Source organism: Micromesistius poutassou (assembly GCF_964030765.1).
Source record: "Micromesistius poutassou genome assembly, chromosome: 7".
Classification (NCBI taxonomy): domain Eukaryota; kingdom Metazoa; phylum Chordata; class Actinopteri; order Gadiformes; family Gadidae; genus Micromesistius; species Micromesistius poutassou.
The window spans coordinates 17,401,581-17,416,767 of record NC_140277.1 but is presented as its reverse complement, the minus strand read 5'-3'; the positions used below and the strand labels follow the sequence as shown (position 1 = coordinate 17,416,767).

General features: G+C 40.1%; 1 protein-coding gene across 1 annotated transcript; it reads right to left on the bottom strand.

Moving 5' to 3' along the window:
* Positions 1-25: 25 nt before the first annotated feature.
* Positions 26-11,502, bottom strand: LOC311350836 (uncharacterized protein). The gene is given in 15 exon segments (XM_084470926.1): positions 26-292; positions 704-817; positions 1,546-1,659; positions 2,017-2,098; positions 2,100-4,154; positions 4,730-4,786; positions 5,432-5,533; positions 6,265-6,366; positions 6,995-7,096; positions 7,826-7,927; positions 8,558-8,659; positions 9,219-9,323; positions 9,617-9,809; positions 10,063-10,225; positions 11,321-11,502. Coding segments are annotated over 15 exon segments (3,714 nt in total). The 5' UTR covers positions 11,424-11,502; the 3' UTR covers positions 26-74.
* Between the last annotated feature and the right edge of the window lie 3,685 nt (positions 11,503-15,187).

Below are 15,187 nucleotides of genomic sequence, written 5' to 3'. Positions count from 1 at the left end.
CTATAATAACTCAACTTCTGTCAGACTCTATTTACTCTTTATAACTTTATAAAATGTCAATAGTTAAACAATTTTCATTGCCACTTCTTTTTGAAGGACTTAATTCGGTTATTAATGTAGAATTTAAGGTTCTGCCAATCCCGGTTCTGTAGTGCTTCTGGTTCAGCCCTTAAACATTTCTCGCAATCACTCTTCCCAGGTACAATGCAAGACGTGATGAAGCGAGTCATGTGCCTCTCGACTGCCTGGACCTCCTTCGGCTGCCAGGGTTTTTTCTTCTTTGCAGCTTTACCTTAAAGTGGGCAAAAAAAACAACTGATTTGTAATTCAAAGGGTCAGTAATGTGTGCTGGAATTTGATATACAGAATAAGCCAGCATCTAGAAGAAAGAAGAAAAGTAAACCTATGTGCACTCTACTTATGGATAAAATAACATTTTCAGTCAAACAGTGATTTGTGCATTCTGCCACTTGAACTCAACACTGGGGAAAAAGAACAGATAAAAGGAATACAAATAAATAATGCAATCTGATCACTGTCTGGGCTCACTTTTTATACATTCATGAAAACGTGAATTTGTAATTTATCATGTTCTTATCAACCTTTTTGATCCTGTGTTTGCAGGAGTTTGTTGCAAGGCTGCTAGATTTGACATTGAGCAAAATAGACATGTCTCATAGAAAATGTAGACACTTCCTCTCACCTTGAGAGGAAGGCCTCATAGCGCAGACTTCTTCCGGCATTTCAACCAAAGGTTGTTGTCTGCGCTTCTTGGTTGGTGGTGTTTCAGGGCTCTCGGTGTGAGGGAGAGTCTCTTCTGTTGATGGTTTTATGGAAAATAATCAAAATTCAACATTACCAGAAAGACACATACTTTACATGTACTATAGAATGCTGACAAGACCCAATTGATGTCCTTTTTGTCCTGTTTGTTGTATTATTAGTGAAAACAAGTACATTATAAGGACTTATGTTTGATTTAAGTATGCCATGGATTATGTTCGATTATTTACGTCATCTTAGCTTTCAATTTCCAAACAGATATTACATAAATCCTCCCATGATATGCATATGCTATGAAAATACACTAATGACAATTCATCCCCCAACCTGCCCCCAATACATAGCATTAACAACAGATTAACAGTTTCATAGGTAAAAGAGTAAGACAAAGTTTGATAACTCCTGTGTGACGTTTTTGATATATAAGTTGTTTATCAGAGGTTGCGGTACTCCATGCAATCACTGAATAAAAAAAGCTATCCCTTCCATTGAACCCAGTAGTAGCGTTGATCTTGCTACACTATCTACACTACCTTACTGACAGCTGTTTAGTTAAGCTGGACAGAGGGTGATGGATTTGAAAATAAAAATGTATGAATTTCATTGACAAAATTAGATATTAGATGGTGGTCAGTCATTCAAAAAGGTGGACAGTTTCTTTTTATATTCTGATAGTGCTGTTAAAACTGATACAACTTTATCCATTTCCAAAAAGGAACAGACAATTTACTGACATACGAAAGACATGTATAAAGAGTTCACCTTGGGAGGAAGGCCTCATAGCGCCGACTTCTTCCGGCATTTCAACCAACGGCCGTTGTCTGCGTTTCTTGGTTGGTGGCATTTCAGGGCTCTCGGTGTGAGGAGTCACTTCTGCTGATGGTTTTATGGAAAATAATCAAAATTCAACATTACCAGAAAGACACATACTTTACATATATTATAGCTTGCTGACAATACCAAATTGATTTTTTGCAGGAATGTTTGTTGTATTTAGTGAAAACAATGCATATAGTACAATACAGTGCATTCAATCATTAAAGCTGTTGATGGGTTAGAAATGACCAAGTGCCAACTTTACCTGAGCAGGCCAGTCAGGTGTTTTTTGAAGAACTTGCGTTTCATTAAGGTACGCCATGGATTATGTTCGATTCTTTGCATCATTTTAGCTTTCAATTCCCAAATAGTAATACCATATTTCCCCAAATGACACTTACAACTGACATTACATACCATCAACAGTAGATGAACTGTTTGCCTCCTGTATGCTTTCGTCTTCACTTTCAAGAACCTTTTCTGTGGAATTCATACAAAGTTAGCAATGTACCATTGATCAAAACAAAGAAAAAATAAATAAAATAAAAAAACCTACCATCTGGATCTATCCCAATTTGATCCAAGTTCTTTCCATGAAATTCAGCCAATCTTCCTTGCTCAAGTGCCATTAAAAGTTTGCTGATCTTGGCGAGTTGCAGGGTTTTCTCAGGTAGTCTATAGTATTCCCGGTGTATTCTAATATCATGGCCTAGAAAGTTGGCCAACTGGTCCATTTCTGTGTCTGTCATGTTCAGCACAGTTGAAAGAGTTGCGGCATGCTTTCTTAGTCTTGTCGATGTCAGTGACTTGGGACATTTCGCACCACAGACTTTTGCAAAGCCACGGATGCAGTCTGAACCTCGGAAATGTGTCATAGCTTCTGGTCTTGCAAACATGTAACAATTGTCTTTGAGAACACCACAAGCCTCCCTCTGCTTAACAAGCAGTTCTAGTGCACAAAGCATTTTGGGAGTCAGAAGAATTGGAACCGGGCGACCACGTTTTCCCCTGATTACAATCCTTGAGAAGTGTCTGCATAGTTTTTTTTCTACTTCAGACAGTGCCCAGTCCACATCCTCATGCGGGTCAGAAGTGTCTCTTGATGAAAATGCAGATAAGGGCATGCTTGCCACCTCTCCCTCCCTGCGACGGTTAAATAGAATTATCTGGGTCAGACAGACCTTTGCAAGCTCTAGCCAGGATTTTGTAGAGGGACGTTCAGAGAGTGAACTGAAGTAATCATCTTGGACTTGACTGAGGTACATATGCATTTTTTGGACGTCTTCAGTAAAGGGCATGAGAGTGGGCACATTCCACTTTGCTTCCCGGATGTTCCTCAATGCTGTAGCTGAGATCATCTCATTCCACTTTTCACCATGGACATCTAGAAACTCGCTAGCATTCTTTGCAAGCTCATTGTTGTTTGAGATTAAACCCTGAGCCTTTAAAAGTTTGCTTACTTTAACAAGAGCATTCCCAAGTTTGGTTGCTAGTGATGGAATCAAAAACTTGTTTGTTTCACTGTCATACCCACATGTCTTCTTGACAGCTTTGATTGTCTCCATGTAATTTTTAGGATTTATGAGATCTTCCATTTTTTTTAGGTTGGTGACTTTCCTGGCATTGTAGATCAGCCTTCCCATTTCTCGCATCTTCTCTCGAACACACTGTTGATTCTTATCTGATGTCCCACCTTTGTTTAACAAGTGTTGCCCAACAACAATAATGACTTGGTCGCTTTTTATTTGATCTGTGATTGGGCCAGGATTCATGGCACTGATTACTCCCCATAGTTTTTTACTGACAAGTGAAGGCACAGGCCCTGTGAATGTACACATAGACTGGACACGGTTTTTTCCTGGTTTGGAAATGACTGATCCAGGTTTAAGTCTGCAACTCTGCATGTGCCGCCACAAGACTTTTCTTGTAAAAAGTCCTTGGCAGTATGCACAGTGCATAAAGTCATTTCCCTGCGCATTTTTAGGTGGTCGTTTAAATGGCACTAGTTCCCCCTTTCCTGACTCCATAACAGCAGCATTGTGAGAATAGTTTCCTCTGTTACGAATATAATCTAGCTGCATTTTCCTCTCCTTTGAACACTTTGGAAAGCTAAGAGATTTTGCCACGTCAGATTCCTTTCCATGTGCACTTTCTAGATGCCTTGCCATCTTTGCATAAGGCTTAGAGCAATACAAACAATAATGTTTCTTGTCGTACACTCTGCTCCCACATCTTTTTTGACATGCACCAACAACAATACTATAATTTTTGTTCAGACTTGAACTGGGTTCTTCTTCTGCTCCAGTGGCTTCAGATGTAAGGCTTTGGCTGTCAAAGGTCATGTGGTCCGATGTCGTGGTGTCACAAACAAGGGAACTCATTGAGTCAGAGTCATTCAGTAAGTAATCAAGAGACTGCATTTTTGTCCTTCGGTATGGTTTAAGGCTAACATCGCTATCTTCACTGTCGGAGCTGGTATTTGGAATGTACTCATCTGAACTCCCTGATGTGGAGTCATATAGTTGAACAGAATCGTCAAGACCGGTTTGTTTCATCTAAAAACAGAAAGTAAATGGGAACAATACTTTTAGTTGTAAGTGAAATAAAATTAAGAAAAAGGCAAAACATTTTATGGTTTCAGGTATTGTAAGTGAGAGAATTTGCTTTGCTGTCGTTTACATTTGAATAACCTGAATATCTTTTACGTTTTGGGACAGTAGATCTTAAATTACATTGGATGACATTGACTCGTGCATCACTTTTTATTTAGGCCCATTTTAAACTGTTCTTATTATTTATTTTAGTTTATTTGAAAACAGGGACAGTGCACATTAATAACATTACTGTAAATGCGCCAGAATTAGCCAAGAGGCTATTTTTCATCTGTATTTCTCTGGTATTATACAGAACAAATGTGAACAATTATTTCTTGAGAAAATAATCAACTGAATAGTTGATAATGAAAATTATTGATTGAAGCCCTAAACAAGTTCCATACAGTAGAGCCATACAGATATATACAATTTCTTACATTTATATAAATATAGAAAGTGTAGATTTTATATAATATTTATATATGGTTGAGCCACACTAAGAACATTTGAATGTTGTTTTTGCCACGAGAACTTACTATGATACTTTTAGTCCGTCTCAGTCTTGGTACAAAAATCTCCTTTTCATTTGGGATCTGTACATAAAAACAGAACAAACAACATTTAACATAGTATTTGCAGCTGAATCAAATACCTATTGGTTTAAATTATATAATTTTGTGGCTGTCTGGCACAATCAAAACAATAATTAAAATAAATAACGTAGTTTGATGATGTCGAGAAGTAACATGGGAGTTGTCTTAATCACCACTGCCAGGGAAATGACATAGGCAGCGATCGTGTAGATATATCATGTTAGTTTGTGCCTTAGAACTCCAGATTGAGTCTGCTTTTTGTGCTACATATTACGACATCTTGAGTACTACATATATCTAAAACAGTCTTTTTGGGGACATTTCAAACACAATGTTAATGTTCCTTGTGGGGACCAGTTGTCTCCTATCTTTCACCCTAACATCTAGCCAAACACTAACTAAAATGTGTGTTGTGGGGACGTCGTGAGGGTCCAGAATAGAGTGATAATTAACCAAGAAAAAGAGTCCCTCTGAAGGTTAAAAGATAGTGGCATTACATTAAACTGTTTGGCTGTATTCATTTAATTCAGAACAACACCAAAATATTCTTCCAATTCTATTTAGGCTAGCTTTAAAACACAAAAACTAAAAATGCAAGGCTAAGAGAGACTATAATTACATTTGAAGTGATAAACATGAATGTACCTGTTGAGTGATTTTTGGATGAGTAGCATCATCCACTTCAGTATTTGACAGGACAGGATTTGAGTCACCTTCCAGCATGGCATTGTCTCCAACTTCGGTCATCTGTAAAAATACACATTTCACAATGAATATTTTAGAATCTAAAAACGTGAGAAATGTGTCAATTTGATCTCCACACTGTAAAACATGATTAAGAGTGACGACTGATTCCGACAATCTCTTGGATGAGATGCATGCCGATATACACCAGGCCGCAGAGAAAAACAACTACACATTCATAGTCAAAATATTTGTAGCTGCCGTCAAAATATTTGTTCCTGCCCAGCCCAGCTCTCTCTACGTTGGCACTTCTTTAATAACAGGCTTTGTGGGGACATTTCAATCACAATGTTAATGTTCCTTGTGGGGACCAGTTGTCTCCAATGTTTCACCCTAGCTTCTAGCCAAACACTAACTAAAAGGCGCGTTGCGGGGACATTTCAAACACAATGTTATGTTCCTTATGGGGACCAGTTGTCTCCAATCTTTCACCCTAACATCAAGCCAAACACTAACTAAAATGTGTGTTGTGGGGACGTCGTGAGGGTCCAGAATAGAGTGATAATTAACCAAGAAAAAAAGTCCCTCTGAAGGTTAAAATATCTTTTGAATATCCCACTACCATACATCTTATAGTGGCATTACATTAAACTGTTTGGCTGTATTCATTTAATTCAGAACAACACCAAAATATTCTTCCAATCCTATTTAGGCTAGCTTTAAAAACACAAAAACAAAAAATGCAAGGCTAAGAGAGACTATAATTACATTTGAAGTGATAAACATGAATGTACCTCTTGAGTGATTTGTGGATGAGTAGCATCATCCACTTCAGTATTTGACAGGACAGGATTCGAGTCACCTTCCAGCATGGCATTGTCTCCAACTTCGGTCATCTGTAAAAATACACATTTCACAATGAATATTTTACAATCTAAAAACGTGAGAAACATGTCAATTTGATGTCCACACTGTAAAACATGATTAAGAGTGACGACTGATTCCGACAATCTCTTGGATGAGATGCATGCCGATATACACCAGGCCGCAGAGAAAAACAGCTATACATTCATAGTCAAAATATTTGTTGCTACCGTCAAAATATTTGTTCCTGCCCAGCCCAGCTCTCTCTTCATTCACAATTCTTTAATAACAGGCTTTGTGGGGACATTTCAATCACAATGTTAATGTTCCTTATGGGGACCAGTTGTCTCCAATGTTTCACCCTAGCTTCTAGCCAAACACTAACTAAAAGGCGTGCTGTGGGGACGTCGTGAGGGTCCAGAATAGTGATAATTAACCAAGAAAAAAAGTCCCTCTGAAGGTTAAAATATCTTTTGAATATCCCACTACCATACATCTTATAGTGGCATTACATTAAACTGTTTGGCTGTATTCATTTAATTCAGAACAACACCAAAATATTCTTCCAATCCTATTTAGGCTAGCTTTAAAACACAAAAACTAAAAATGCAAGCCTAAGAGTGACTATAATTACATTTGAAGTGATAAACATGAATGTACCTGTTGAGTGATTTTTGGATGAGTAGCATCATCCACTTCAGTATTTGACAGGACAGGATTTGAGTCACCTTCCAGCATGGCATTGTCTCCAACTTCGGTCATCTGTAAAAATACACATTTCACAATGAATATTTTACAATCTAAAAACGTGAGAAATATGTCAATTTGATGTCCACTGTAAAACATGATTAAGAGTGACGACTGATTCCGACAATCTCTTGGATGAGATGCATGCCGATATACACCAGGCCGCAGAGAAAAACAACTACACATTCATAGTCAAAATATTTGTAGCTGCCGTCAAAATATTTGTTCCTGCCCAGCCCAGCTCTCTCTACGTTGGCACTTCTTTAATAACAGGCTTTGTGGGGACATTTCAATCACAATGTTAATGTTCCTTGTGGGGACCAGTTGTCTCCAATGTTTCACCCTAGCTTCTAGCCAAACACTAACTAAAAGGCGCGTTGCGGGGACATTTCAAACACAATGTTATGTTCCTTATGGGGACCAGTTGTCTCCAATCTTTCACCCTAACATCAAGCCAAACACTAACTAAAATGCGTGTTGTGGGGACGTCGTGAGGGTCCAGAATAGAGTGATAATTAACCAAGAAAAAAAGTCCCTCTGAAGGTTAAAATATCTTTTGAATATCCCACTACCATACATCTTATAGTGGCATTACATTAAACTGTTTGGCTGTATTCATTTAATTCAGAACAACACCAAAATATTCTTCCAATCCTATTTAGGCTAGCTTTAAAAACACAAAAACAAAAAATGCAAGGCTAAGAGAGACTATAATTACATTTGAAGTGATAAACATGAATGTACCTCTTGAGTGATTTTTGGATGAGTAGCATCATCCACTTCAGTATTTGACAGGACAGGATTTGAGTCACCTTCCAGCATGGCATTGTCTCCAACTTCGGTCATCTGTAAAAATACACATTTCACAATGAATATTTTACAATCTAAAAATGTGAGAAACATGTCAATTTGATGTCCACACTGTAAAACATGATTAAGAGTGACGACTGATTCCGACAATCTCTTGGATGAGATGCATGCAGATATACACCAGGCCGCAGAGAAAAACAGCTATACATTCATAGTCAAAATATTTGTTGCTACCGTCAAAATATTTGTTCCTGCCCAGCCCAGCTCTCTCTTCATTCACAATTCTTTAATAACAGGCTTTGTGGGGACATTTCAATCACAATGTTAATGTTCCTTATGGGGACCAGTTGTCTCCAATGTTTCACCCTAGCTTCTAGCCAAACACTAACTAAAAGGCGTGCTGTGGGGACGTCGTGAGGGTCCAGAATAGAGTGATGATTAACCAAGAAAAAAAGTCCCTCTGAAGGTTAAAATATCTTTTGAATATCCCACTACCATACATCTTATAGTGGCATTACATTAAACTGTTTGGCTGTATTCATTTAATTCAGAACAACACCAAAATATTCTTCCAATCCTATTTAGGCTAGCTTTAAAACACAAAAACTAAAAATGCAAGGCTAAGAGAGACTATAATTACATTTGAAGTGATAAACATGAATGTACCTGTTGAGTGATTTTTGGATGAGTAGCATCATCCACTTCAGTATTTGACAGGACAGGATTCGAGTCACCTTCCAGCATGGCATTGTCTCCAACTTCGGTCGTCTGTAAGAAAAAAACACATTTCACAATGAATATTTTACAATCTAAAAACATGAGAAACATGTCAATTTGATGACCCCACTGTAAAACATGATTAAGAGTGACGAAATGATTCAGACAATCTCTTGGATGAGATGCATGCCGATATACACCAGGCCGCAGAGAAAAACTACACATTCATAGTCAAAATATTTGTTGCTGCCGTCAAAATATTTGTTCCTGCCCAGCCCAGCTCTCTCTACATTCACACTTCTTTAATAACAGGCTTTGTGGAGACATTTCAAACACATTGTAATGTTCCTTGTGGGGACCAGTTGTCTCCAATGTTTCACCCTAGCTTCTAGCCAAACACTAACTAAAAGACTTGCTGTGGGGGACGTTGTGAGTGTCCAGAATAGAGTAATAAACCAAGAAAGAAAGAACCTCAGAAGGTTCATATACATTTTAAATATCCCACTACCATACATCTTATACTTTCCTATTTTGGCTACCTTTAAACACAAAAACTAAAAAAGCAAGGCTGAGAGAATAATTACATTTGAAGTTATAAACATGAATATACCTGTTGAGTGATGTTTGGATGAGTAGCATCATCCACTTCAGTATTTGCCAGGACAACAGGACGCAAATCTTCCACCAGCAGTGCATTTGCTCCAACTGTGGTTGTCTGCAAGACATACATTTCACAATGACAATCATTTACAAAATGAAAGCACAAGTAACATAATTTGACGTCACTGTATAACAGTTTGATGACTGTCACAGAAAAAAAATCTGTTGGATGAGATAACTCGTATTGTTTGTTCCTGTTGCTATTTTACATTTACTACTTACAAATCATGGATTTGTAAGATACTTAGGCCACTTGTATGTTCACTCAAGTAGTAATAAACAAATGAGTTAAACATTTTTAAATAGTTATTTGATACATTATGTAAACTGTGTAGTTGCGCCACATACTTCTGTTCTCCATGGGCAGTCTTCACCTCCGTAATCGTATGAAATTTCTTCTCCTTGTTTTATATCCATGAGGGCAAACAAACAAAGATGTGGGCTACCATTTACATCAATATTTTTCATTTTACAGTTTGGACGCCTGTGTTCGTCGTTAACCAGGCGCCCAAGTGATCCATCATCTCTGGTGGCATCGATACTAAAAGGATGAAACATGAGGAAAGGGGAAAAACATCACGTAAATGTCATTTTCAAATTCATTGAAAAATAATTGTTACATTCGAAGTATACTCTGATTCCTGACAAATATAGTTACAATGCAGGACCACATGGCTTAATCAGTTATCGCCTGTCAACTTCAGTCATATTTAACAGACAATGTATACCACAAAATCAGAGCCTCACCTAAGTTATAGTATAGAGTATAGTATAGGTGCAACTTAAATACTTACCACCATGTTTTCCCTCTCCACTTAAACATGAAAAGAAATGCAGTACATGATTGGTGGTATATCCGCCTCCTTCTCTGGGCTTCAACATCAGAAATCCTGTCTCCCCTATATTCAAGAACGAAATCTCCTTGGGAAATTGAGCCCTTTGAAAATACACCACGTCCTGTAAAAAAAACATTTCCACATTAAAAGGTCCCATGGCATGAAAATGACACTATTAGGTTTTCTAACATTATATGAGTTAGCCTAGCCTGCCTATGGTCCCCCAGTAGCAAGAAATGGCATTAGGTGTAAAACGAGCACTAGGTATCCTGCTCTGCCTTCGAAAAAACAAAGCTCAGACGCACCGATTGAGTTTGGCCCCATATGTCGTCATAAGGGGCCAGGTTACCTCCCCTTTGTCTGCTGTGCCCGCCCAGAGAATTTGGCTCCCCAATGAGATAATGAGCTACGACCCTGCGAGCGCCACATGTGTGTGTGTGTGTGTGCGGTTCAGACTAGTTCAGATTGATGTGGAAGAACCAGAGACGTCGGAGAACCTGACGGAGTAGTTTGAGATTCATAACGTCTGGAGGCGCACACAACTTTTGGCCATAATATATTATATGATATTGATATATGTTTAATATGATATTATTTAGGTTATAGAGCTCCATGACTCCCGCTGGAGCACCCAGAGTGCTCTAGAATATTTACAGAACACGGCCAAATGCTGTGTGTGCCTCGCCATTGCGATACATCCACTGTAAACACTAGCGCATGGTACCGTGGCCGCAAGCTGCTCAGGGCCACACCCCCACCCTCCACCTGGACCCGCCTCTAAAAACGGCCCGTTTGTGGAAAGCTCATTGTGGGACTGGCTCGTAGTGGCTGTAATTCTGCACCAAGGATGAATTTCTTGAACGTCTTCAAGTACTGTATTAGGGGCCCACTAAGAGCTATATAAAAGCATTCATAAAGTAGAATGCCATTGGATCTTTAACAAGAAAGCATGTCCATTCTGGTTTTTAAAAAAGTTAACCGTAATATGTTTTCCAAATGCACACTGTATAAAAAGGATTGATAACACAAAAACGGACAATAGATGGCAGCTGATTTGACATGTAATTGCATGTAAAAACTGCTGCCATCTATTGGGGTATGTTTTAGTTTAGTGCATATTTATTGTATCCTGAAGATTTGCATTAGATGGTCATCTGATAAATATTGTATATGTTAGCAATTATTAACTGAGAAATCCCCACATGTAACACCTTACCTTTCAATGCATTGATGTACTGCACATCTAACATGCACGTTTTGTCCGTCTTTGCAATTACATGATTTCTGGCATCATTAAGGGGACTGATGCGTGGAGCCATTTTCAAACTGCAGGGACATTTAAAAAAAAAATTAGTTTAGTAGGGGAGATACTCTCTACCCAGTGGCACTTCGCTCAGGTTGAAATCTTTGAACTTTCAGCGTTCACTCCCTGCATGCCAGAGTGAACCACAGCATGGAGGACAGTGATTGCAGTTGCCCATTATAAATATATAATATAATAGATATCTATATAATAGAATATCACGGCCAAAAGCTGTGTGTGCCTCTGGATGATATTATGAACATGGAGGAGAAAGGGATTGTTGCTGTATGCAGACTCCTCCTCCCTCCCCTTTAAGATTCACAAAGAGATACACTACTCTTTTAACACTGTTAAAACATTTAAACGTTTTTCGTTTGCATTACGTTAAACCCCTTCACACTGAATTAAATGACAATGCGACTGGCCCTAGTTGGTTGGAAAAAAACTGTAAAATAGTTCTGATAGGTAACGTTTGTAATCCTTAAAGGACAATTCCGGTATTTCGAACATTGAGCCCCCTTTCTGGTTTGTCTAGGATGAAATAGAGTGGTTGACATCGAAATGTTGACTATGGGTGCTGTCTCGGGTATTAGGCTCATTATATAATCGCCCCTGCCTGCTTCAGAATGGCTGGCTATGGGCATGACCAAACATGTCCTTAAAACAACCCTAAACGTTAGTTTTCAAAAATGTGCAACTCACCGAGTGGTTAGTTGTGTTCGTTGACGTTTCAAATCAAGTATCGTAATGAAATACATTTTCTGTCGTGTTTTATTGCACATTTATCGCATTTTGTAAATCCCATTGATTTCTGTTGGAAGACTCAGTGCTTGTTGGCCGGAAACGGAAAGGGAGGCTGGTTGTAGTCTTTTCGCTCGGTTATAGCCCTACTGTTGATACGGAGAACCGAGCGAAAAGACTACAACCCTTTCCGTTTCCGGAAACGGAAAGGGACTCCGTGCTCCAACGAGCACGGAGTCTTCCAACATAAATCACTGGGATGTACAAAATGCGATAAATGTGCAATAAAACACGACAAAAACTGACCAAGATACTTGATTTGGAGCATCAACGAACACCACTGACCACTCGGTGAATTGCACATTTCTGAAAACGAACGTTTAGGGTTGGTTTAAGGACAGGTTTTGGCATGCACGTCGCCACTCACCAGCCATTTTGACGCAGGCAGGGGCGATTCTATAATGAGCCAAATACCCGAGACAGGACCAAAGGTCCAAATGTCGGTGTCAACAACTCTATTTCATCCTAGACAAACCAGAAATGGGGCTCAATGTTCAATATACCGGAATTGTCCTTTAAAGTACAATTAACCTCTCTGTAGTAGTAGAGTAGCATCCAGCTGCAGCCCCGGAGCCAGGGCCTGTGGCGTAGCAGCTCGAGGTATTAAGACATTGTCCATTTTTAGCTTAAAACTCCAAAAGTGAACGATGAAAAACTCGACTGGGGCAGTTGAGGGTCGACTGTGACGCAAATCGTCACCATAGGTCTCGGCTCCGGGGCTGCAGCTGGATGCTATTTAACTAGCTGTCCAACTAACTAATTAGAGTTCATTTGAGGGATGAACACTGGTAATACTGGTTTGTCATGCCAAAGTACCTACCGTGTGTTTCCCCTTTGCTCCTTTGAAAAAGTTCTTCTGTCATTATCTCGTTAAATCGTCGTGTTAATCCTTAATGAACTGCAAACGATTTGGCAGATCAGCGAACAGGCACCTGTCTGCACGCAGTGGACAGGAAATCACGTGATGAGGCAAGCGCGGGAGTTGGTCTTCTTGTCGTTTTAACCACCGTGAAGTAGCGCACGGAATAAACAATATATTTAAAAAGGCGTTACTCAAACTGCGTTCTTGACGGTATTTGTGTTTTTGTGGACTTGTGAAACGTAATTTATTAACTATTTATTTGGAAGGACATTAAACAATGTGAAGAAGGATTCGAAGGATCAATGGCCGATTCCATTTCATCATTTGTTATGCTTCCGGTCCTTCTCCCCTCTAAATTGAACATACTGTTGGATCCTTCCAAATGAATGGGCGGTTCCTGGTGGGGTACCTACCTGGAAGTGGGCGGTACCCAACCATATTTGGAATCCGTGTTTGGGGCAGTGAGTGCACTTACAGACGCAAACCTTTAGGGGCGCACTTGGGCACCCTCCCTAACACTCACACACCTACCGGTAAACGTGTGTTATGGGCCATGGCTAAAAACCACACAGGGACCTTTAGAAAAAGTTCCTGTATTCATTTTAAAGGGTTGTCCTTTAGGGGACCTGCTTTTTTGTCCCCACACCGCAAGAGGTCCCCATGGCGTGACTGTGTTTACAGATTGATGTCCCCACAACGTGATAAATACCAGCACACACACACACACACACACACACACACAGGTGTCAGGTCTGAGCAATTGTATTTGGCGAGAGCGTGCGGGTGCAGAATGGAGCATGTGTCGCGGGTGTTAACCCCGTGGCCTTCCATTCAAGAGCTCTGACCCGCCACAACAATGGCATCCTTTCAATCAATGCCAGCGTTGTGGGGTGAGCGAGAGCCCTTTGGCCTCCCCCTGGTGCACTCTATCGACTATTACGCACAGAGCCGCATAGCCCTGCACACCTGTCTGCCAGGGTAACGACTCCTGCCGACAGGCTTTTAGAGGTGCATTCAGATAATAGACACCAGGACTGACAGCTCTGATCTTTAGAAGCTCTCCTCTCCCCTGGCTCCTCCTTCACCTCACCTCGACCGACAGAACACACACACACACACACACACCTTCACCTCGACCGACAGAACACAGACACACACATAAACTCAAACCAGAGAACCAGAAGCTCAAACCAAATTAGCGTTAGCAAGTGTCTGTTTTTATGTGCATTGACACACACACACACACACACACACACACACACACACACACACACACACACACACACACACACACACACACACACACACACACACACACACACACACACGCCATCACCTCAACTGAAAACACACACACACACACACACACACATTAACCCAACACACAGACCTTCACCTCAACTGAACACACATCCGCCTCACCACAACCCCAACACACATACAATAAAGGAACAGGGAAGAAAGAGAAAGGAGAGATAAAGAGCAACGAGAGAGAGAGCGAGAGAGCTGGACGAGCGAGAGCACTTCAATCCCCCATCTATTGTGACAGCACTGCCATCAATCTGGTGATTGGGTTATTACCACGTCAATCACCCAGAGGTCACAGCAGATAGGGCACGCTGTTGAGGAGAAGGGACAGAGGGAAGAGACAGCTAGAAGCCTGGGTTTATAGACGCCAACAACGCCAGATATTACTTATCCAATGAATTCCCTCTGATCAATTAAGACGGTCGGTCAAGACACATATATAAAGAGAAGGAGGAGGGGGAACACAGCCATTCAGAATAAAGAGAGAGAAGGAGAGACTTTATGCGTTACTTGAAGACATTATGTTATGGTTAGGAAGAGAACAGGAGCTAGTTTGTTCTAAAAAGAAATGGACAACATGTTTTGCATCAAATACTAATCATGTTTCTCCACACACACACACACACACACACACACACACACACACACACACACACACACACACTAAACAACACAAACACAAGGGCTTGTGTTGTGATGGCTGCTCCTGGCATTGTAATAACCAAAATACACTCGTGGAAGCGGCTGGAGCTCCCATCAGGAGCCACCACAAGAACCAGACCCAAAGTACCTCACCATATTCTAATGCG